Below are 25,090 nucleotides of genomic sequence, written 5' to 3'. Positions count from 1 at the left end.
AAAGTAGGCTGTTTGAAATGAATTGAAAAGCTTAAAAAGTTTTGAACCCAGATCTGAATTGATTAGCCATTTGCAACATATGTTCTCATATTTGACGTTTGCAGTCATTGAGTGCTTTTATATATAAAGAAAATATACATTTTTATTTTTCTGTATTTTTCTTTAGATCGGCTATCATGACCAACTGATTGGAATCGTGTCCATAATATCAGTGTGTTTCTCTGTTGTGGGCCCAGGTAGGCTAGAGAGACGGGCCAGCATTTGCACGATTGCGAAATTGAATCGTCCAACAGTGAGTGAGTGAACTGGCAACTCTCTGTGCTCTGACAATAGTGATTGCGCAAAAAAATCCCAACACTAACCATCGCAATGCCAATCTGTATTGACTCCTCTGGCTTTCCGTCATATCCCTAGAATTAGAAGAAGTAGAATAAATATTGTGTACATAATTTCCATAAAACTATCATATGTCAGCACAGATTAGATGAACATTGTTATGAATGGAGTACAAACGCGCATAAAACACCTGTGAAGAAGACACACATATTTTTAAGCTAAAGAACCAACCTAAAGTTCCACATCACGGCGTCTAAGTTGCTCTGTACTGGCTTCCAATGAGAGTGCCGTTCTACCTACTCAATTTCTATGCTTGTAAAAGCTCTAGCCCAACACCACACAGTCGTGTCGTTCCTTTCTGTACGCGTGCCGGTAGGGTTAGCCTGTGTCCACTCTAAGGGAAAACAACCGGGGAAGATGCCATCAAAGATTATTTTTGAAAACGAAGACATCGGAATGGAAGGTGAAATGGACATTAGTGCGGGCAGTACGACACCCAAAGTAAGTAAAATGGAACACAAATAGCTGGTTGTTAACGATCGTTAAATAATCTAAACTGTACTATAGCCGCTGGCTAGCGCCGCCATACTGCATGCTAGCTAGTTACGTTCTACATCCGCGTGGTAGCTAACGTTATATAATGACGTCATATTGTTCACATTATATTGCCATTATGCTAGAGGTAAGTTTTACGGGAAAATACAAGTAACGTTAGAGGTTTAAACAACTGCCAGTCTTTGTAGAAAGTAGCTAGCCATCACCACATGGCATGTTCATTGCTACTAGCGCGTAGCCTCGTGCCCATGACACGTGGTCAGCTGATCCGCAAAACAGAAGGATCAACTTGCCACCATGTACTCTTCTTCGACGAGGTTTAACGGCGGTTGGCATCCAATATGTTGCATTACCGCCACCTACTAGACTGGAGTACAACTCCATTTTACTTCTCTTGAAAAATAAACAAATGCCCTACCATCAAACACTACACTCTCATAATAACAAATGTAATTAAATTAACACCACCCTACTCCGTTATTTAAATCTATTTAGTCCTACCTCATGCAACAACCTGAAATTATGTAACAACACTCCTTAACACACCCTGTAACTTATATATCCTAACGTCACTTTGTCAGGCAAAGTATCAGTATCAAAGTACCAAAGTATCAAAGTATCAGTATCAAAGTACCAAAGTATCAAAGTACTCAGTATCAAAACTCAAAAGAACAGACCATGACTTCCCACTCTCCCTGCTCTGTCTGCTTCGCACCAAATGAGGAGCATCACAAACACCGGGAATCTTCCCCTTCAGTTGGTCAACTTTAACATTTACTGCTACCACAGTAATCACTCCTTTCAATGGTGCCCTTTTCTTGAGCGCAGAACAATTCACATTTCTTGCCCCCATTTGTTTAACACTGAGAGCCTTCTCCCCCTGACCAGCAGAAACAAACAATTATCACAAGACCACTTCTGGTTACCCTCACAATCTCATAGTACCCAACTCTGTTTTCACCCACCCTGAAAGCACAAGTGGATCAGCCAAAAGGCAAAGGTCCACTTTTTCCAAAAATGTCACACCTACTGTTAGACTCATCTTTATCCTGACCCTCGGTGCAAGCCTCAGGCTCTGAGAACTTCACCACACCTAGCACCTCCAATACTTCGCCCTCATTCACTTCCAGTTCTCCTCCTGTCTTCAGCTCATTCAGCTTATACTTTCTTACCATTCTTCTTTAACAAACCATCCCCTTTTCTGCAATTTTTAACTGACTCAAGCTCACCCTCTTGCTCCCTCTCTCTTTTAGACCTCCCCTGCCTCTTTTTCCCGTCGTTCCTTCTCTGTATTCCAATTATATGTCTCCTTATGATAATACTGCACTTCCCCTGACATATATCTTGTTCTTGCTTTCTCAAGGGATGCCATATAACCAACAGGCTGTCACAATCTCTGTACAATCAACATGAACCCCTCGGGATGTAGCGCTCAACACTGCATCCCACTTATTTTTATTTATTTAACCAACTAGGCTAGTTGAGAACAAGTTTTCATTTACAACTGCGACCTGGAAACCTATAAAGCAGCTGCTTCCGTAGTGAGCAATGATTGACTTTGGCACCTGAAACACTGGATTAGTGACGTTTTCAGAGCTGCATGGTCAAACCCGGCCTCTTGAGCTGCACTGTATTTACTGTAGCCCCTGTAGCCTACTGAGCTCCGTTCGCACAGGCAGGAACCCTGACTCTCTGCGAGCCCACCATGTACTCGGGTACAGTCATAGCCTATCAATTTGTGCCACGTACAGCACTTGATGGATGATGTTGCTCGACATGTCTCCATTCTAACTTGCTGATCAGCAACAATTTATCGAATACAATATTTTAAAAAAAACTTTATTTAACTAGGCAAGTCAGTTAAGAACAAATTCTTATTTATAATTACGGCTTACCACGGCCGAACCCGGGCGACGCTGGGCCAATTATGCGCCGCCCTGTAGGACTCCCAATCACGGCCGGTTGTGATACAGCCTGGAATCGAACCAGGGTCTGTAGTGACGCCTCTAGCACTGAGATGCAGTGCCGTAGACCGCTGTGCCACTCGGGAGCCAAATGTATCCATCTGTCTTTCTACTAAGTTCTAGTTCACTCTTATAGAATAAATATAGCTATACATTGATATAGTTTGCAACTGTTCTGTCCCCTTCAACTTAATGTCTGGTGCCCTGTGCTAATGTCTGGTGCCCTGTGTTTGGTTGGTAGAAAATAAAGGAGAAGAAGACCAAGGAGGGAAAGAAAATCAAGAAACAGAAAACGGTTGTTGAAGAGGAACCTGACTGTGAACCTCCTGCTCCCAAGAAGAAGAAGAAGAAGAAGGAAAAGGAGGACTCAACTAACGGGGGCGCAGAAGTTGATGTTAACGGCAACGCACAAGTTGACGTTAACGGCAACGCACAAGAATCACCTTTGAAGGACAACACATCTCATTCCAATGAGGAGTCTGCAGACAATGACAAAGCAACCGAGGTTACTTATATTATATATTGTTTTGATAAAACATGTCTACACTCAGTACTGCATTACAACAGATTGGATTTGTTTTGACATCTGTTTTTCAAATACACATTGTTTATTTGAGCTAGTCTTCAGATGGGAATTAATATAATAATTTCATAATCAGATCTTTTGAAACTAGCTAGGTCAACAGAATAAATGTTAATCAGTAATCAACATGGCAAGGCATCTTTTTACCATTTCCCATTCTGCCATTACCAACAGAAGAAAAAGAAGAAGAAGAAAAAGGAAAAAAAGACAGATGAAAAAGTCATCGTCAACGGAGTGTTTCCTGAGACTCCCAAGCTGATTGCACAAACTAATGGGCATACCGCGGCGACAACTCCAGCACAATCAAGCGAGGACTCCGAAAGTGGAGTAGAAACCGTGAGTCTTTCCAGGGATGTTCTTATTCTTCAGTGAAGTGGTTTGTGGGAAAATCATTTAAAGGACTTTAAGAACATTGTCAGTCTGTTGATTTTTCTATTTTCATGCGTTTAGGAGACACCAGAACAGAAAGAGGGAGCCTTCTCTAACTTCAGAATCTCCCCCAACACCATTAAACTACTTGAAGGTATTTTTTTCTAAAATGCTTTTTCAGTTGAGTTACCCATCTTTAAACGTGCAGTCTGTTATTTGATATTTGGGCTGCCTACATTTTAATTGTCTCTTTTCCCTCTAGCAAGAGGAATATCTTACCTCTTTGACATCCAAACACAAACCTTCAATTCTGTGTACGAGGGAAAGGATGTGATTGGCCAGGCAAGAACAGGCACTGGGAAAACTTTAGCTTTTGCCATTCCGCTGATCGAGAAACTCCAAAATGACCCAGATGACAAGAAGAGGGGCAGAGCCCCAAAGGTAGGTCTGCTGCAGATACTGCCATCAGATATTCAGCATGTGCTGTTAGTGCTAAGATATTGTCAATTAGCTACATAATGTAGTCTTGGAGAGCATGTATAATCTTTTGACCGAAATACTTAATGTTTGTTTTTTTCTCCATCATTAACCGTGTCCACTTCTATAGATATTGTGCCTTGCTCCAACCAGAGAATTGGCTATTCAAGTATCCAAGGATTTCAAGGACATGACAAAGAAACTGTCTGTTACATGTTTCTATGGTGGGAGCTCCTACAACCCCCAACGTGAGTTCCATTCCCATTTCTTACTTTTTCAATTTAACATCCTCTAGTTTTGCACAATTTGGCTTGATTGCAAAGTGCCTGTTATTTATTTGTGAAAAGTGACGCTATAAATTGCATATACGGTTAAGTTGATCATATTTGTGTTAAATAATTTTGAACTGTTTTCTCTCAGTTGATGCGATCCGCAGTGGCATCGATATCCTAGTGGGAACTCCAGGTCGTATCAAGGACCATCTACAGAATAACAAACTGGACCTGTCTCAATTGAAGCACGTTGTATTAGATGAAGTGGACCAAATGCTTGATATGGGCTTTGCAGAACAGGTGGAGGAGATACTGTCTGCGTCTTACCAAAAAGGTAATGAGACATTTTCATATGGGATTGATTGATTTAGGCCATATACTGTAGATTTGCCTTGGGTTGGATGGGAGGCCAAAATAGTGTGTCTTATCCCTCCCGGGTGGCGCAGTGGTCTAGGGCACTGCATCGCAGTGCTAACTGCGCCACCAGAGTCTTTGGGTTCGCCCCCAGGCTCTGTCGCAGCCGGCCGCGACCGGGAGGTACGTGGGGCGACGCACAATTGGGCTAGCGTCGTCCGGGTTAGGGAGGGTTTGGCCGGTAGGGATTTCCTTGTCTCATCGGGCTCCAGCGACTCCTGTGGCGGGCTGGGCGCAGTGCGCGCTAACCAAGGGGGCCAGGTGCACGGTGTTTCCTCCGACACATTGGTGCGGCTGGCTTGCGGGTTGGAGACGCGCTGTGTTAAAGAAGCAGTGCGGCTTGGTTGGGTTGTGCCTCGGAGGACGCATGGCTTTCGACCTTCGTCTCTCCCGAGCCCGTACGGGAGTTGTAGCGATGAGACAAGATAGTAATTACTAGTGATTGGATACCACGAAAATTGGGGAGAAAAGGGGATAAAATGTAAATAAATAAAAACTTTAAAAAAAAAAAGTGTGTCTTAACATTTAGTACGGAATAAATGCACAGAACTGATCCAACGTTTATTTGTGGGCAGGCTCTGAGACCAACCCCCAGACCCTGCTCTTCTCTGCCACATGCCCATCATGGGTGTATGATGTGGCAAAGAGGTACATGAGGCCAAACTATGAGCATGTGGACCTCATTGGCAAAAAGACCCAGAAAACTGCCACCACAGTAGAGGTAAGAAAGAAAACGACCTATCTTTTCAGCAAGTGATGGTTTATTTTGATTGACAATGGTTTCCACTTTGTTTTTGTTTTTTAAATCTCACACTTCAGATTAATTCAGATGACATTTTTTCATATTTGAAATTGTACATTTTATAAACCAAATGTATAATTTATTAATACTTCTGTAGAGGATCATGAAGCCATCTGGTTGCTATTAATGTGTTTTTTTTTTCAGGTGATGAAAATGTCATAATAGTTTCAAGGTTCTTAAGAAATGCACAACAAGTTTCTTAAACATCATACTTGCTGAACCAGTTTCTTCTGACTTAAGCTACTTTTAACTAATATTTTTGTATCTTCATACTATTGTAGTTTCTACTTGGCTGTAATCCAGCGATAAAGATCAAGTGTGTCTTACCTGGAAGCACTCTAGTGATCAAAAACACCATTATTTGTTCTTCCGCTGCTGACATACAAACCAGTTAACATATAGCATGGCTATTTAGCAGCTTTACCCACATTTAGCCCGTCCCATTTATAATAATTACACATGCGATTTAGCAGATGCTTTTATCGAAAGCGACTTACTCATGCATGCATACATTTGACGTTTTCTGTTCATGTCAAACTGGTAAAAGACCACGCAATACTGATTTTTAGCTGTCATTGCAAAATGTTTCTCATTTTGTAATGTGTGGTTCACTCAGGCCTACTAAACATAGTTGTTTTCACAGTGATCAACAATTTGTTAAATGTCCTCTCCGTCTCTTCCTCCCCACCCAGCACCTTGCTATAGCGTGTCACTGGTCCCAGAGGGCTGCAGTCATTGGGGATGTGGTGCAGGTTTACAGCGGGAGCCACGGCCGCACCATCGTTTTCTGTGAGACCAAGAAGGATGCCAACGAGCTGTCAATGAACGCCTCCATAAAGCAGGTACCAGAAACCTGCTGTAGCTTTGTTGATTGTTAGTTTTAATTTTGCTCCACTGTGCACACTGAATTAGTGAGGTAGGACATTGATACAAGGATCAACCTGGAAGGTTTGACATGACGGACGTAAATGACATTGAAAGTCAAGTGCGGTAGTTGACTATTTCTAATGGGTTCATTGGCTTATTCATTCTCGGGTCTGATTGTGTTCAATGTTGCAGAGTTCCCAGTCACTTCATGGGGACATTCCTCAGAAGCAGAGGGAGATCACACTGAAGGGCTTCAGAAGTGGCACCTTCGAGGTCTTAGTGGCCACCAACGTTGCTGCCCGCGGGTTGGACATCCCAGAGGTAGACCTGGTCGTGCAGTGCTCACCCCCAAAGGTAGATGAATAGTGTGATAACACCATGTTAGATGCTCTTGTACATGTAACACTGTAATTGATCTAGCAACAACAACAAGATATTAACGTGAACGCTTCGTTGTCCCTCTACCAGGATGTGGAGTCCTACATTCACCGGTCAGGTCGAACTGGTCGGGCTGGCAGGACTGGCGTCTGCATCTGTTTCTACCAACGCAGAGAAGAAGACCAGCTCCGATATGTAGAGGAGAAAGCATGCATTACATTTAAGCGGGTTGGAGTGCCCACTGCCAATGACATCATCAAATCGTCCAGTAAAGACGCAGTGAGGTTTTTAGACTCTGTGCCTCCCCAAGCCATTGAGTATTTCCGCGTGTCTGCTACCAAGCTGATTGAGGAGCGTGGGGCCGTGGAGGCCCTGTCTGCCGCCCTGGCACACATATCAGGAGCCACTGCTTTGGAGCAGAGGTCCCTCCTCAACTCTGACACTGTGAGTGTTTAGACCCTGTTAGCTCAGTCTACATGTAGCAATTGAATAATGAAGGACATGTCAACATGTGTAAATGCCCATAATGGTTTAAAATGCACCTTGAAAGGTTCGAACTTGTATTTAATGTTTGTTATTCAATCCATCCAGGGCTACACCACAATGACAATGAACAGCTCCCAGGAGCTGCAAAACATTGGCTGTGCCTGGCGTGGTCTGAAGGAGCAGCTGGGAGAGGAGATTGACAACATGATCCGGGGGATGACCTTCCTCAAGGGCAAAATGGTACATTTGTCATTCATTGTGCCTCCGGTCAGAAGGGGAAGGGCGATGTCTCTGTTTTCACCTTTGAAATAAAACCATCCTCCTGCACTCTTACTATAATAGCAATACTATTGAGGCTCTGTAATTTACTTGCCTGATGTTAAACAAAAATTTGATCCGTGAGCTTTGTTTTTTGCTCTGCAGGGAGTCTGTTTTGATGTTCCGGCTGACAAGGTAAAGGAGTACCAGGTAAGTCGAGAGCAGATACTTTTCCTCTCAGCTGTGACAAATGGACACATGTAAAAGGCTTGGTTTAATGTTATTCAAAGCTGAGAAGAGCAATTATCCAAGACCATTTCTCAAACTGCATTTTCATTGTGGGCATTTTAGAGTATTTCCCCAGCCTTACTGTCAAGCTCTGCCAGAGTGATGCTACTGCCTCAAATTTCACAACACAAGCAATCCATCACTTTTTTTTGTTAAAAACAAAGGCTTCATTAATTAACACCACTATAGATCATGTGGTTAGTAACAGAGTCCCTATTGTCCTTGCGGTGATCACTCCAATTGTCTTCTCAGGATGCCTGGCAGGACGGTAGACGTTGGCAGCTGTCAATCGCCACAGAGCTTCCTGAGCTGGAGGAGAAACCGCGCATGGGTGGTGACCGTGGATATGGACGTTCCTTCGGAGGACAGGGAGGTGACCGTGGATATGGACGTTCCTTCGGAGGACAGGGAGGTGGCCGTGGCTTCAGAAACGGAGGAGGCGGAGGCGGCAACTGGAGAGGTGGAGGCAGTCATAAACGCAGCTTCAGCAGTGCGTTTGATTATTAACCACTGACTTCCCATTCGCTGGACTGTTGACATAGCTGTCTGTCTATTTCCTGGTTTTTACTGGTGTTTGGTGGACTGACTGTTACCAGCGCGAAATTCCGCAAAATATGTATGACCTGATTTGCAATTATGCATTCAACTATCTGTACTTGGAATAAGCCCATTCATTAGAATGAGATGTTTTCATTAAAGGTGGTCTGAGGAAATAAAAATCTAGATCTTTTTTCACGTACTCTGTTTTTTATCCCCCCCAAAATTCTTCCTTGGACAGTACCAGTCAAACGTTTGGAAACACCTACTCATTCCAGGGTTTTTCTTTATTACTATTTTCTACATTGTAGATTAATATTGAAGACATCAAAACTATGAAATAACACACATGGAATCATGTAGTAACCAAAAAAGTGTTAAACAAATCAAAATACACTGCTCAAAAAAATAAAGGGAACACTTAAACAACACAATGTAACTCCAAGTCAATCACACTTCTGTGAAATCAAACTGTCCACTTAGGAAGCAACACTGATTGACAATACATTTCACATGCTGTTGTGCAAATGGAATAGACAACAGGTGGAAACTATAGGCAATTTAGCAAGACACCCCCAAAAAAAGGAGTGATTCTACAGGTGTTGACCACAGACCACTTCTCAGTTCCTACGCTTCCTGGCTGATGTTTTGGTCACTTTTGAATGCTGGCGGTGCTTTCACTCTAGTGGTAGCATGAGACGGAGTCTACAACCCACACAAGTGGCTCAGGTAGTCCAGCTCATCCAGGATGGCACATCAATGCGAGCTGTGGCAAGAAGGTTTGCTGTGTCTGTCAGCGTAGTGTCCAGAGCATGGAGGCGCTACCAGGAGACAGGCCAGTACATCAGGAGACGTGGAGGAGGGCAACAACCCAGCAGCAGGACCGCTACCTCCGCCTTTGTGCAAGGAGGAGCAGGAGGAGCACTGCCAGAGCCCTGCAAAATGACCTCCAGCAGGCCACAAATGTGCATGTGTCTGCTCAAACGGTCAGAAACAGACTCCATGAGGGTGGTATGAGGGCCCGGCGTCCACAGGTGGGGGTTGTGCTTACAGCCCAGCACCGTGCAGGACGTTTGGCATTTGCCAGAGAACACTAAGATTGGCAAATTCGCCACTGGAGCCCCGTGCTCTTCACAGATGAAAGCAGGTTCACACTGAGCACATGTGACAGACGTGACAGAGTCTGGAGACACCGTGGAGAACGTTCTGCTGCCTGCAACATCCTCCAGCATGACTGGTTTGGCGGTGGGTCAGTCATGGTGTGGGGTGGCATTTCTTTGTGGGGCCGCACAGCCCTCCATGTACTCGCCAGAGGTAGCCTGACTGCCATTAGGTACCGAGATGAGATCCTCAGAGCCCTTGTGAGACCATATGCTGACACATACACATTTATGGCCTGCTGGAGGTCAGTTTGCAGGGCTCTGGCTCCTCCTTGCACAAAGGCGGAGGTAGCGGTCCTGCTGCTGGGTTGTTGTCCTCCTACGGCCTCCTCCACGTCTCCTGATGTACTGGCCAGTCTCCTGGTAGCGCCTCCATGCTCTGGACACTACGCTGACAGGCACAGTAAACCTTCTTGCCACAGCTCGCATTGATGTGCCATCCTGGATGAGCTGGACTTCCTGAGCCACTTGTGTGGGTTGTAGACTCCGTCTCATGCTACCACTAGAGTGAGAGCACCACCAGCATTCAAAAGTGACCAAAACATCAGCCAGGAAGCATAGGAACTGAGAAGTGGTCTGTGGTTACCACCTCCAGAATCACTCCTTTATTGGGGGTGTCTTGCTAATTGCCTATAATTTCCACCTTTTGTCTATTCCATTTGCACAACAGTATGTGAAATTTATTGTCAATCAGTGTTGCTTCCTAAGTGGACAGTTTGATTTCACAGAAGTGTGATTGACTTTTGAGTTACATTGTGTTGTTTAAGTGTTCCCTTTATTTTTTTGAGCAGTGTATATTTCATCTTTGAGATTCTTCGAAGGAACCACCCTTTGCCTTGATGACAGCTTCGCACACTATTGGCATTCTCTCAACCAGTTTCATGAGGAATGCTTTTCCAACAGTCTTGGGAGTTGCCACATATGCTGAGCACTTGATGTTTTTCCTTCACTCTGTGGTCCAACTCATCCTAAGCCATCTCAATCTTAAAGGGCATTTCCTGAGATGCTATGCTAAAATTCTCAATTTAGTTCAATAAAAAGCAAACATTTAAAAGAACTCAGTAATTCTAATCTGAACAAGTAGACTGTAATGTGATGGTGTAGAACTTAATAGTTTTTAATGTGCTGTATGTGTGCTCAGTCCCTTGGTCGCCGTCTTGCAGTCCATCAGAATACAGAATTTTAGAGATCTTGTGCCAGCATGGCTTGGAATGTGGTATATCCTCCTTTTTCAGGGATTTTAGCTTGGCATTCTGTTCGATGCATGTTGCTCCTGCTCGTCTTATAGAAATGGTATTTGCTGTGCACTGTATGTGTAGCAGTCAGTCTCCATGGGATACCCCAAGTAATCCATATTCTCACCTGTAGAGTGGAGGATAAACGTATTAAAAAGGATTTATCACCCAAAATGTGAACCATATCTGTGAGGAAACGACTTGAAAGTTGAGGAATGAAGATAGTTTATTGCCAAGTGCCTTACTTACAGTAACTGTCCACCCAGGTGGTGTCTGCTGCCCTCCAGCTTCTGTTGTCATTAGACTGGCTCCAGTGCTCCAAGTGTTTTAGGTGATCAACTATCTGCAGGAGCACATATCACTGTTTTGAAGTTGTAGTTGCATGGAATGTTATAATGTATGTTCATATTATACATAGTAACGAGCTTACACAAATCCCCTCTGAAATCATAGAAACTGCTAGTTTACCTTGAATACAGCCTCTGCTTGCTCATTAGCATCAGAGTTTTCTGTATTGGTACAAATAAGACCAGGCAAAATGTTATCTTTTATAGAAAAAAATACTCAAAACTACTTTTGTTTGAATATTGACACTAGCTTTATAAAGTACCTTCAGAAAGTATTCATACCCCTTGACTTATTCCACATTTTGTTTTAAAGCCTGAATACACATAATACCCCATAATGACAAAGTTAAAGTTTTTGTACATTCATTGAAAATGGAATACAAAAATATCTAATTTAATATAAGTATTCACACCCCTGAGTTAATACATGTTAGAATCACCTTTGGCAGTGATTACAACTGTGATTCTTTCTGGGTAAGTCTAAAAGCTTTGCATACCTGGATTGTACAATATTTGCACATTCTTTTTTTAAATTATTCAAGCTCTGTCGTGTTTGTTGTTGATCATTGTTAGACAGCCATTTTCAAGTCTTGTCATATATTTTCAAGATGATTTTAAGTCAAAACTGTAACTAGGCCACACGGGAACATTCAATGTCGTTTTGGTAAGCAACTTCAGTGTATATTTGGCCTTGTTTTAGGATATTGTCCTGCTGAAAGTTTAATTTGTCTCCCAGTGTCTGTTGGAAGCAGACTGAACCAGGTTTTCCTCTAGGATTTTGCCTCTACTTAGCTCTATTCTGTTTCCATAACATGACGCAGCCACCACTATGCTTGAAAATATGAAGAGTGGTACTCAGTGATGTGTTGTTGGATATCCCCCCAAACAACACTTTTTATTCAGGACATAGTTAATTTCTCTAACTGTTTTAAAGTCACCATTGGCCTTATGTTGAAATCCTTGAGCGATTTCCTTCCTCTCTAACAACTGAGTTAGGAAGGACGCCTGTATATTTCTGGTGACTGGGTGTGTTGATAAACCATCCAAAGTGTAATAACTTCACCATGCTCCAAAGGATATTCAATGTTTGCTTTTTTATACATTTTTTTTACCCATCTACCAATAGGTTCCCTTCTTTGCGAGGCATTGGAATACCTCCCTGGTCTTTGTGAAATTCACTGCTCGATTGGGCGTCCTTACAGTTAATTGTATGTGTGGGGTACAGAGATGAGGTCGTCATTTAAAAAACAAGTTAAACACTATTATGGCACACAGTGAGTCCGTGTAAATTTTTAAGCACATATTTACGCCTGAACTTATTTAGGCTTGCCATAACAAAGGGGTTGAATATATTGACTCAAGACAGCTTTCCATTTTTTATTAATTTGTAAAAATGTGTAAAACATTATGGGGTATTGTGTGCAGGCCAGTGACACATCTCAACATAATCCAATTCAAATTCAGGCTGTAACAGCAAAATGTGGAAAAAGTCAAGGGATTGTGAATATTTTCTAGAAGGCAAATTGGCGTTTATTGTCATGAGTCTTGCTCTGTAGGCAGAACTGAGCGATTTCTGCTAGATGGGCCAACTGCAAAGTCAAAATTGGCTGTATTGTAAAAATTCATGAAAACAAAAAAATAGCTTTTTGGTCTTAATTTAAGGTTAGGGTTAGTAGTGTGGTTAGGGTAAAGGGTGTGATTAGGTTTGAAATCAGATTTTATAACTGGCTGTGCCAGCTAGTTCCCACCGTGCAGTACATGAGTCATGTCAATAAATGCCAACCTGCATATGCAGCTCTTACTATATGCTTCAGGTGTGAAGGAAGACTGGTGAGAGTAGGGCTGTTCTGGTGATCTTTCCTCTTTGTTGTTGTTGGGAGGGTATTTGTCCTCGACATGAAACATAGCAGGGTTGTGACTGGTCTGTCCACCTCTGTACTTCAGGAAAACCTCTATGGAAATGGGGACGGGCTGATGCTTAAACACTAGTTTGAGTTGATATCAAGAGAACCCCAAATGCACTAATCAACACGCCATAAGAGAATGCAGGGCGGTGACTTTCTGCCAATACCCTATATAGTGTGTTCTCCCTACCTTCAAACCCATCCAGTGGAGCACAAGAGCGTGCCTCATTTTCTGAGAGGGAGATCGGACTATGTTTTATATCAACTTCTGACTTCTGTGGTCCTAGACAGGAACAAAGAAAGGGACAGGAAACAACACATTATGACTTATTATTATCATTGAACTATATTCCATCACTGAGATGTATACTCTTGATCATTTAAATCAACTTAATATGATAAACAACCCGTGTTGTGGAGCAGTGAACTACATGTAGTTCGGTGGAGGCAGCTGTGGGGAGAATGACTCATAATAATATTTGGAACGGAAACGGCGCAAGTGGAATGGCATTTAATGCATGGAAATCATGTGTTTGGTGTATCTGATACCATTCCACATATTCCGCTCCAGCCATTACCATAAGCCCATCCCCAATTAAGTTGCCACCAACCTCCTGTGATGTAGTTTAACTAGTAGTTGAACTACATTTTGCAGTAGCTTGGTGGAAGTTGAACTAAAGTCTAATCTAGGTAGTGTTTTCAGTAGGTAACTACTTGTTTTGGTGATCGTCGGCACCAACAATGTTAGGATGAAACAGTCAGAGGTCACCAAGCGCAACATAGCTTCAGCATGTAAATCAGCTAGAAAGATGTGTCGGCATAGAGTAATTGTCTCTGTCCCCCTCCCAGTTAGGGGGAGTGATGAGCTCTACAGCAGAGTCTCACAACCCAATCGCTGGTTGAAAACTGTTTTCTGCCCCTCCCAAAAGATAGAATTTGTAGATAATTGGCCCTCTTTCTGGGACTCACCCACAGACAGGACCAAGCCTGGCCTGTTGAGGAGTGACGGACTCCATCCTAGCTGGAGGTGTGCTCTCATTTTATCTACCAACATAGACAGGGCTCTAACTCCCCTAGCTCCACAATGAAATAGGGTGCAGGCCAGGCAGCAGGCTTTTAGCCAGCATGCCTGCTTAGTGGAGTCTGCCACTAGCACAGTCAGTGTAGTTAGCTCAGCTATCCCCATTGAGACCATGTCTGTGCCTCGACATAGGTTGGGCAAAACTAAACATGGCGGTGTTCGCTTTAGCAATCTCACTAGAATAAAGACCTCCTCCATTCCTGTCATTATTGAAAGAGATCGTGATACCTCACATCTCAAAATAGGGCTACTTAATGTTAGATCCCTCACTTCAAAGGCAGTTATAGTGAATGAACTAATCACTGATCCTAATCTTGATGTGATTGGCCTGACTGAAACATGGCTTAAGCCTGATGAATTTACTGTGTTAAATGAGGCCTCACCTCCTGGTTACACTAGTGACCATATCCCCTGTGCATCCCGCAAAGGCGGAGGTGTTGCTAACATTTACGATAGCAAATGTCAATTTACACCAACAAAAAAAACAACGTTTTCGTCTTTTGAGCTTCTAGTCATGAAATCTATGCAGCCTACTCAATCACTTTTTATAGCTAATGTTTACAGGCCTGCTGGGCCATATACAGCGTTCCTCACTGAGTTCGCTGAATCCCTATCGGACCTTGTAGTCATAGCAGATAATATTCTAATTTTTGGTGACTTTAATATTCACATGGAAAAGTCCACAGACCCACTCCAAAAGGCTTTCGGAGCCATCATCGACTTAGTGGGTTTTGTCCAACATGTCTCCGGACCTACTCACTGCCACAATCATACTCTGGACCTAGTTTTGTCCCATGGAATAAATGTTGTAGATCTTATTGTTTTTCCTCATAATCCTGGACTATCGGACCACCATTTTATTACGTTTGCAATCACAACAAATAATCTGCTCATCAAAAGTCGTGCTATAAATTCTCAGACAACTCAAAGATTCCTTGATGCTCTTCCAGACTCCCTCTGCCTACCCAAGGACGTCAGAGGACAAAAATCAGTTAACCACCTAACTGAGGAACTCAATTTAACCTTGCGCAATACCCTAGATGCAGTTGCACCCATAAAAACTAAAAACATTTGTCATAAGAAACTAGCTCCCTGGTATACAGAAAATACCCGAGCTCTGAAGCAAGCTTCCAGAAAATTGGAATGGAAATGGCGCCACACCAAACTGGAGGTCTTCCGACTAGCTTGGAAAGACAGTACCGTGCAGTATCGAAGAGCCCTCACTGCTGTTCGATCATCCTACTTTTCCAACTTAATTGAGGAAAATAAGAACAATCAAAATGTATTTTTGATACTGTCGCAAAGCTAACTAAAAAGCAGCATTCCCCAAGTGAGGATGGCTTTCACTTCAGCAGTAATAAATTCATGAACTTCTTTGAGGAAAAGATCATGATCATTAGAAAGCAAATTACGGACTCCTCTTTAAATCTGCGTATTCCTCCAAAGCTCAGCTGTCCTGAGTTTGCACAACTCTGCCAGGACCTCGGATCAAGAGAGACACTTAAGTGTTTTAGTACTATATCTCTTAACACAATGATGAAAATAATCATGGCCTCTAAACCTTCAAGCTACATACTGGATCCTATTCCAACTAAACTACTGAAAGAGCTGCTTCATGTGCTTGGCCTTCCTATGTTGAACATAATAAACGGCTCTCTATCCACCGGATGTGTACCAAACTCACTAAAAGTGGCAGTAATAAAGCCTCTCTTGAAAAAGCCAAACCTTGACCCAGAAAATAGAAAAAACTATCGGCCTATATCGAATCTTCCAGTCCTCTCAAAAATGTTAGAAAAAAATTCTGCCTTCCTGAAGACAAACAATGTATACGAAATGCTTCAGTCTGGTTTTAGACCCCATCATAGCACTGAGACTGCACTTGTGAAGGTGGTAAATGACCTTTTAATGGCGTCAGACCGAGGCTCTGCATCTGTCCTCGTGCTACTAGACCTTAGTGCTGCCTTTGACACCATCGATCACCACATTCTTTTGGAGGGATTGGAAACCCAAATTGGTCTACACAGACAAGTTCTGGCCTGGTTTAGATCTTATCTGTCGGAAAGATATCAGTTTGTCTCTGTGAATGTTTTGTCCTCTGACAAATCAACTGTACATTTCGGTGTTCCTCAAGGTTCCGTTTTAGGACCACTATTGTTTTCACTATATATTTTACCTCTTGGGGATGTCATTCGAAAACATAATGTTAACTTTCACTGCTATGCGGATGACACACAGCTGTACATTTCAATGAAACATGGTGAAGCCCCAAAATTGCCCTCGCTAGAAGCCTGTGTTTCAGACATAAGGAAGTGGATGGCTGAAAACTTTATACTTTTAAACTCGGACAACAGAGATGCTTGTTCTTGGTTCCAAGAAACAAGGAGATCTTCTGTTGAATCTGACAATTAATCTTGATGGTTGTAAAGTCGTCTCAAATAAAACTGTGAAGGACCTCAGCGTTACTCTGGACCCTGATCTCTCTTTTGACGAACATATCAAGACTGTTTCAAGGACAGCTTTTTTCCATCTACGTAACATTGCAAAAATCAGAAATTTTCTGTCCAAAAATGATGCAGAAAAATTAATCCATGCTTTTGTTACTTCTAGGTTAGACTACTGCAATGCTCTACTTTCCGGCTACCCGGATAAAGCACAAAATAAACTTCAGTTAGTGCTAAATACGGCTGCTAGAATCCTGACTAGAACCCAAAAATGTGATCATATTACTCCAGTGCTAGCTTCCCTACACTGGCTTCCTGTTAAGGCAAGGGCTGATTTCAAGGTTTTACTGTTAACCTACAAAGCGTTACATGGGCTTGCTCCTACAGTGAGGGAAAAAAGTATTTGATCCCCTGCTGATTTTGTTCGTTTGCCCACTGACAAGGAAATTATCAGTCTGTAATTTTAATGGTAGGTTTATTTGAACAGTGAGAGACAGAATATCAACAAAAAAATCCAGAAAAACGCATGTCAAAAATGTTATAAATTGATTTGCATTTTAATGAGGGAAATAAGTATTTGACCCCTCTGCAAAACATGACTTAGTACTTGGTGGCAAAACCCTTGTTGGCAATCACAGAGGTCAGATGTTTCTTGTAGTTGGCCACCAGGTTTGCACACATCTCAGGAGGGATTTTGTCCCACTCCTCTTTGCAGATCTTCTTCAAGTCATTAAGGTTTCGAGGCTGACGTTTGGCAACCTGAACCTTCAGCTCCCTCCACAGATTTTCTATGGGATTAAGGTCTGGAGACTGGCTAGGCCACTCCAGGACCTTAATGTGCTTTTTCTTGAGCCACTCCTTTGTTGCCTTGGCCGTGTGTTTTGGGTCATTGTCATGCTGGAATACCCATCCACGACCCATTTTCAATACCCTGGCTGAGGGAAGGAGGTTTTCACCCAAGATTTGACGGTACATGGCCCCGTTCATCGTCCCTTTGATGCGGTGAAGTTGTCCTGTCCCCTTAGCAGAAAAACACCCCCAAAGCATAATGTTCCCACCTCCATGTTTGACGGTGGGGATGGTTTCTTGGGGTCATAGGCAGCATTCCTCCTCCTCCAAACACGGCAAGTTGAGTTGATGCCAAAGAACTCCATTTTGGTCTCATCTGACCACAACACGTTCACCCAGTTGTCCTCTGAATCATTCAGATGTTCATTGGTAAACTTCAGACGGGCATGTATATGTGCTTTCTTGAGCAGGGGGACCTTGCGGGCACTGCAGGATTTCAGTCCTTCACGGCGTAGTGTGTTACCAATTGTTTTCTTGGTGACTATGGTCCCAGCTGCCTTGAGATCATTGACAAGATCCTCCCGTGTAGTTCTGGGCTGATTCCTCACCGTTCTCATGATCATTGCAACTCCACGAGGTGAGATCTTGCATGGAGCCCCAGGCTGAGGGAGTTTGACAGTTCTTTTGTGTTTCTTCCATTTGCTAATAATAGCACCAACTGTTGTCACCTTCTCACCAAGCTGCTTGGCAATGGTCTTGTAGCCCATTCCAGCCTTGTGTAGATCTACAATCTTGTCCCTGACATCCTTGGAGAGCTCTTTGGTCTTGGCCATGGTGGAGAGTTTGGAATCTGATTGATTGATTGCTTCTGTGGACAGGTGTCTTTTATACAGGTAAGAAACTGAGATTAGGAGCACTCCCTTTAAGAGTGTGCTCCTAATCTCAGCTCATTACCTGTATGAAAGACACCTGGGAGCCAGAAATCTTTCTGATTGAGAGGGGGTCAAATACTTATTTCCCTCATTAAAATGCAAATCAATTTATAACATTTTTGACATGCGTTTTTCTGGATATTTTTGTTGTTATTCTGTCTCTCACTGTTCAAATAAACCTACCATTAAAATTACAGACTGATCATTTCTTTGTCAGTGGGCAAACGTACAAAATCAGGAGGGGATCAAATACTTTTTTCCCTCACTGTACCTATCTTTCCGAGTTGGTCCTGCCGTACATACCTACACGTACGCTACGGTCACTCTCACCATGTGAGAGACGCAGACTCGGTCTCAACCTTTAAGTCTTTACTGAAGACTTATCTCTTCAGTAGGTCATACGATTGAGTGTAGTCTGGCCCAGGAGTGTGAAGGTGAACGGAAAGGCTCTGGAGCAACGAACCGCCCTTGCTGTCTCTGCCTGGCCGGTTCCCCTCTCTCCACTGGGATTCTCTGCCTCTAACCCTATTACAGGGGCTGAGTCACTGGCTTACTGGTGCTCTTTCATGCCGTCCCTAGGAGGGGTGCGTCACTTGAGTGGGTTGAGTCACTGACGTGATCTTCCTGTCTGGGTTGGCGCCCCCCCTTGGTTTGTGCCGTGGCGGAGATCTTTGTGGGCGATACTCGGCCTTGTCTCAGGATTGTAAGTTGGTGGTTGAAGATATCCCTCTAGTGGTGCGGGGGCTGTGCTTTGGCAAAGTGGGTGGGGTTACATCCTTCCTGTTTGGCCCTGTCCGGGGGTATCATCAGATGGGGCCACAGTGTCTCCTGACCCCTCCTGTCTCAGCCTCCAGTATTTATGCTGCAGTAGTTTATGTGTCGGGGGGCTAGGGTCAGTTTGTTATATCTGGAGTACTTCTCCTGTCTTATCCGGTGTCCTGTGTGAATTTAAGTATGCTCTCTCTAATTCTCTCCTTCTCTCTTTCTTTCTCTCTCTCGGAGGACCTGAGCCCAAGGACCATGCGTCAAGAATACCGGGCATGATGACTCCTTGCTGTCCCCAGTCCACCTGGCCTTGCTGCTGTTCCAGTTTCAACTGTTCTGCCTGCGGCTATGGAACCCTGACCTGTTCACTGTGATTACTATAATTTGACCATGCTGGTCATTTATGAACATTTGAACATCTTGGCCATGTTCTGTTATAATCTCCACCCGCCACAGCCAGAAGAGGACTGGCCACCCCACATAGCCTGGTTCCTCTCTAGGTTTCTTGCTAGGTTTTGGCCTTTCTAGGGAGTTTTTCCTAGCCACCATGCTTCTACACCTGCATTGTTTGCTGTTTGGGGTTTTAGGCTGGGTTTCTGTACAGCACTTTAATATATCAGCTGATGTAAGAAGGAATATATAAATACATTTGAATTTTGCCATGTAGCCGTGCAGCTAACTACCGGAACTGCACACAACTTCTTTTGCAAAAATAAAATATGGGTGAAGTAGGCACGAATTTCATCAGACCTGCCTAATTCTCACTTGAAACATTGTTTTGGGGTTAATAAGCTGAATAAACATGCTGTTAACCTATGACTGCAAACTGATCTGTTCTTGCATTTTGTAGTCTGTGACATATCCGATTTACATATGATAATTTTTCACGAAGTAGTTTGGATGTAGTGAACTACTTTTTCAAAGTAACTTGAGTAAACTTTTTTAAGTGTAGCTTTAGTGTAGTTTAACTTCTTCCAGTGTGAAGTTATTGGTAGCTTAGTAAACTATATTTTCAGAGTAACTTTCCCAACATTGTAAACAACTTAAAGCATGCATTCTAAAGCTACTCACCTTTTCTTCGTTTGGTACGTTTAACAACAGGCAGCATCATGTAAACCCTGGAGGCATTACTGCCCTTCTTGATGCTCTTGCCCTGTAGCTCTTTCACATCGGGTAGAGTGTTCAGGGCACATCGGAAGTTGGCTTTCCATGTCTTAGGATCAGGCTTGTCTATCCCAGGTTTGTATCTGCCTTGAAACGAAGGGATACAATTAGTTCATCAAAGCAAACCTGTGAACTGTGTCGTTTTACATACAAGCAAGGATGAGGAAGTAGTGTTTTACTTGAGTTTATTTAGTAAATATTTTTGAACTGCATTGTTGGTTAAAGGGTTGTAAGTATGTGGTAAGGTGTGTTACTTGTTGTATTCAGCGCATGTGACAAATTAAATTTGATTTATCTCAAAGGTTCCGAGTACTGACTACTGCACGCTCAAATTGGTCAATTTGTTGCCCTTGTCTGTACAGAAAAAAAAGTAACAATTGATAAAACTATCCATATCCACAACAATTTAATTGCATTTGACCATCCATCTGGAACAGTGTTGGGTAGTAGTGAACTACATGTAGTTCAACTAGTAATTGAACTACATTTTGCAGTAGCTGGGTGGTAGTTGAACTGAATTCTAACCTATGTAGTATTTTCAGTAGTTAGTTATATTCTCGCCATGTAGCGGTGTAGCTAACTACTGGAACTACACAGTACTTTTTTCTGCAAAAATAAAATAAAATATGGGTGAAGTAGGCAAGAATTTCCTTTCTTTTTCAGCATCAGGACCGCCTAATTCTCACTTAAAACATAGTATTTTGTGTTGAATTGGCTAAATTAAACATCCTGTTAACGTATGACCCCAAAGTAATTTGCTCTTGCAATTTGTAATCTGTGACATTTCAGTTTACATATGATAATTTTTCACAAATTGGATGTAGTGAACTACTTTTTCTAAGTAACTTCAGTAAACTATTTTTCTTAAGGGTAGCTTTAGTGTAGCTTAACTTCTTCCAGTGTGAAGTTATTGGTAGCTTGGTAAACTATATTTTCAGAGTAGCGTCACAAAAATGTGGTTTGGCTTGTGTGACAACAGTGTTTCCAGGCAAATAGCTTATCAAGGCTTCCCAAGAATCTCTGCTTGAATGACAATGCATCAAAACACTGCGGTTTGGAAATGCTCCAGGTGCTATGGCCATTGAACATGGAAGATGAGGAAAAAGTTAAATCCACAAGGGTCATGCATAGCCGAAGGAAGTAGGGGTGCTGAGGGTGCTGCAGAACCCCCTGAAAGTTCATAATAAAAAATACAAAGATATTATCTTTTGAAAAAAATATTGTTTACCAAAAGTAGTGCACTCTGCCATTACTAGTCCTGTATTAGCGGACCGCTGTAGCCATCTGTAGCGCTGGCAAAAAAATTATCATATTGCAACAACACAAACTGATAAATGTACTGCTGTTATTCTAACTCGCTTTAGAGATGGAACATGTGGGACTTGGGAATAGAGTTGAAGTCAGAAGTTTACATACACCTTAGCCAAATACATTTAAACTCAGTTTTTCACAATTCCTGAAATGTAATCCTAGTGAAAATTCCCTGTTTTAGGTCAGTTAGGATCACCACTTAATTTTAAGAATGTGAAATGTCAGAATAATAGTAGAGAATTATTTCCACTTTATTTATTTCACCACATTCCCAGTGAGTCAGAAGTTTACACACACTCAATTCGTATTTGGTAGCATTGCCTATAAATTGTTTAACTTGGGTCAAACGTTTCAGGTAGCCTTCCACAAGCTTCCCACAATAAGTTGGGTGAATTTTGTCCCATTCCTTCTGACAAAGCTGGTGTAACTGAGTCAGGTTTGTAGGCCTCCTTGCTCGCACACACTTTTTCAGTTCTACCCACAAATCTTCTATAGGATTGAGGTCAGGGCTTTGTGATGGTCATTCCAATACCTTGACTTTGTTTTCCTTAAGCCATTTTGCCACAACTTTGGAAGTATGCTTGGGGTCATTGTCCATTTAGAAGACCCATTTGCTACCAAGCTTTAACTTCCTGACTGATGTCTTGAGATGTTGCTTCAATATATCCACATAATTTTCATCCCTCATGATGCCATCTCTTTTGTGAAGTATACCTGTCCCTCCTGCAGCAAAGCACCCCCACAACATGATGCTGCCACACCTGTGCTTCACGGTTGGGATGGTGTTCTTCGACTTGCAAGCATCCCCCTGTTTCCTCCAAACATAACAATGGTCATTATGGCCAAACAGTTCTATTTTTGTTTCATCAGACCAGATGACAATTCTCCACATTTCTTTGGCCCCATGTGCAGTTGCAAACCGTAGCCTGGCTTTTTTATGGCGGTTTTGGAGCAGTGGCTTCTTCCTTGCTGAGCGGCCTTTCAGGTTATGTCGATATAGGACTCGTTTTACTGTGGATATAGATACTTTTGTACCTGTTTCCTCCAGCATCTTCACAAGGTCATTTGCTGTTGTTCTGGGATTGATTTGCACTTTTCGGATCCAAAGTACGTTCATCTCTAGGAGACAGAACGCGTCTCCTTCCTGAGTGGTATGACGGCTGCATGGTCCCATGGTGTTTATACTTGCATACTATTGTTTGTACAGATGAACGTGGTACCTTCAGGCGTTTGGAATTTGCTCCCAAGGATGAACCAGACTTGTGGAGGTCTAAAAAAATAAAAAATAATCTGAAGTCTTGGCTTATTTCTTTTGATTTTACCACGATGTCAAACAAAGAGGCACTGAGTTTGAAGGTAGGCCTTGAAATACATCCACAGGTACACCTCCAATTGACTCAAATTATGTCAATTAGCCTATCCGAAGCTTCTAAAGCCATGACATAATTATCTGGAATTTTCCAAGCTGTTTAAAGGAACAGTCAACTTAGTGTATGTAAACTTCTGACCCGCTGAAATTGTGATACAGTGAATTATAGGTGAAATAATCTGTCTGTAAACAATTGTTGGAAAAATGTATTGTGTCATGCACAAAGTAGGTGTCCTAACCGACTTGCCAAAACTATAGTTTGTTAAACAAGAAATGTGTGGAGTGGTTGAAAAACAAGTTTTAATGACTCCAACCTAAGCGTATGTAAACTTTCGACTTCAACTGTACATAATACCTTCATGCCTTGATGGAAGATAGCTTTGCATTGTGTAATCAGAGAGCTTTGAACATTGGTGTCTGGACTTGCTTCTTACCTGTGTGCATTGCCCAGTTTCGGAACAAAGTGTCTTTATTCCAACCATGTCGAGCCGCATGCTTCCAAGGAATCTGGAAAACTTGAGCTGTCTAAAGTACAAAGCAGAGTAGTCAAAATGTTTTACCGTTCACCTTTTCCCATCTGAACTGTGACAAAAGCAGTATATTCTCAAAAGAACGATGCGATACCCCCATTAGAGAGTGGAATTAACTTCTAATGGCTATGATCAAAATGATGTTTCACTGGAGATCTGATGTCTTTGACACAGGTTGCTGGTGGCACCTTAATTGGGGAGGAAGGGCTCGTGGTAATGGCTGGAGCGGAATAGCTGGAATGGTATGAAATACATTAAACACATGGTTTCCATGTGTTCAATGCAATTCCATTTGCGCCGTTCCAGCAATTATTATGAGCCGTCCTCCCCTCAGCAGCCTCCACTGATCTGTTTGGATGGATTTAAACATTTTCTGGTGGGAGCAGTCTTACACGATATCTAACATAATCAATGTTTGTGGCCTAAAAGCTTTTATTTATCAAACTTTAGACCTAAATCCATACAGAGAGTACAATACAGTATGCATACTGAGTACAGTGTAGCCATACTATAAATATATAAGAACAAAAGTATTGACAATCGGGCCTCCCGGGTGGGGCAGTGGTCTAGGGCACTGCATCGCAGTGCTAACTGCACCACCAGAGTCTCTGGGTTCGCGCCCAGGCTCTGTCGCAGCCGGCCGCGACCGGGAGGTCCGTGGGGCGACGCACAATTGGCATAGCGTCATCCGGGGTAGGGAGGGTTTGGCCGGTAGGGATATCCTTGTCTCATCGCGCTCCAGCGACTCCTGTGGCGGGCCGGGCGCAGTGCACGCCAGCCAAGGGGGCCAGGTACACGGTGTTTCCTCCGACACATTGGTGTGGCTGGCTTCCGGGTTGGAGGCGTGCTGTGTTAAGAAGCAGTACGGCTGGTTGGGTTGTGCTTCGGAGGACGCATGGCTTTCGACCTTCGTCTCTCCCGAGCCCGTACGGGAGTTGTAGCGAAGAGACAAGGTAGTAATTACTAGCGATTGGATACCACGAAAATTGGGGAGAAAATAGGATAAAAAAAAAAATAAAAATGAAAAAAAGTATTGACAATCTGGATTATGAAAATATTATTGTAAAATGATTGAAAACATGTGGAACAAAATCTCACCTCATCAAGCCAGGTGACACCTGGGTATTTCCCTGACTGTATCTGCTTCTCAAGCCAGGGTCGCAGTCTTAGACGACCTTGTTGCATCTTCTAATGACCCTAGGGTTGCAGTCTGCCTTAGCTCACACCTGACAAATTACACTGCACAAAATGGATGTGTACCTTGTTCAACTACATCAACGTATTGTCCGGGGGGGATTCAGAATTCAGAACTGTGCTTGATTAGTGAGCGTGTGTGATTAGAAAATGAGGTGTGAAATTACCCTACATTATCAGGCGAATGTCAGAAAGATTATAACAAATAGTAATAAATACAGCAGGACATATTTTTTTCTTAAATGATCCCACTCAACTATTTACACAACTGACTCAATTCCG

At 42.8% G+C, this 25,090-nt stretch overlaps 2 protein-coding genes across 2 annotated transcripts; one reads left to right on the top strand and one right to left on the bottom strand.

Annotated features, from left to right (window-relative positions):
- The first annotated feature begins 677 nt into the window (after positions 1-677).
- Positions 678-8,779, top strand: LOC129828681 (nucleolar RNA helicase 2-like). Its single transcript, XM_055889812.1, has 14 exons — positions 678-837; positions 3,097-3,360; positions 3,613-3,774; positions 3,889-3,961; positions 4,070-4,248; positions 4,415-4,532; positions 4,705-4,890; positions 5,546-5,691; positions 6,465-6,614; positions 6,832-6,993; positions 7,108-7,461; positions 7,609-7,743; positions 7,927-7,971; positions 8,302-8,779. The coding sequence occupies exons 1-14, from the start codon at positions 754-756 to the stop codon at positions 8,554-8,556; spliced, it is 2,313 nt and encodes a 770-aa protein (XP_055745787.1). The 5' UTR covers positions 678-753; the 3' UTR covers positions 8,557-8,779.
- Positions 8,780-10,558: 1,779 nt separating this feature from the next.
- Positions 10,559-24,846, bottom strand: LOC129828682 (interferon regulatory factor 2-like). The gene is made up of 8 exons (XM_055889813.1): positions 24,713-24,846; positions 23,519-23,609; positions 20,312-20,491; positions 13,423-13,515; positions 13,131-13,280; positions 11,450-11,490; positions 11,231-11,324; positions 10,559-11,108 (listed from the first exon to the last, which is right to left on the bottom strand). Exons 1-8 carry the CDS (start codon positions 24,797-24,799, stop codon positions 11,029-11,031), a joined length of 816 nt encoding a protein of 271 aa, XP_055745788.1. The 5' UTR covers positions 24,800-24,846; the 3' UTR covers positions 10,559-11,028.
- Positions 24,847-25,090: the final 244 nt, after the last annotated feature.

This window comes from Salvelinus fontinalis, chromosome 30, assembly GCF_029448725.1.
Source record: "Salvelinus fontinalis isolate EN_2023a chromosome 30, ASM2944872v1, whole genome shotgun sequence".
NCBI lineage: Eukaryota > Metazoa > Chordata > Actinopteri > Salmoniformes > Salmonidae > Salvelinus > Salvelinus fontinalis.
Note: the sequence above shows the minus strand (reverse complement) of the source record. Positions and strands in the feature narration are given on the sequence as shown.

Bases quoted from the DNA above. Each gene is read 5' to 3' on its own strand.
- LOC129828681 (XM_055889812.1), top strand. From the start codon at position 754: ATGCCATCAAAGATTATTTTTGAAAACGAAGACATCGGAATGGAAGGT. The intron at 3,962-4,069 runs GTATTTTTTTCT...TTTTCCCTCTAG, and splicing joins CACCATTAAACTACTTGAAG to CAAGAGGAATATCTTACCTC. The intron at 6,615-6,831 runs GTACCAGAAACC...TCAATGTTGCAG, and splicing joins TGAACGCCTCCATAAAGCAG to AGTTCCCAGTCACTTCATGG.
- LOC129828682 (XM_055889813.1), bottom strand. From the start codon at position 24,799: ATGCAACAAGGTCGTCTAAGACTGCGACCCTGGCTTGAGAAGCAGATA. The intron at 23,610-24,712 runs GTGAGATTTTGT...TTTGTACTTTAG, and splicing joins GTGTCACCTGGCTTGATGAG to ACAGCTCAAGTTTTCCAGAT. The intron at 20,492-23,518 runs GTAAGAAGCAAG...CTTCGTTTCAAG, and splicing joins AAACTGGGCAATGCACACAG to GCAGATACAAACCTGGGATA.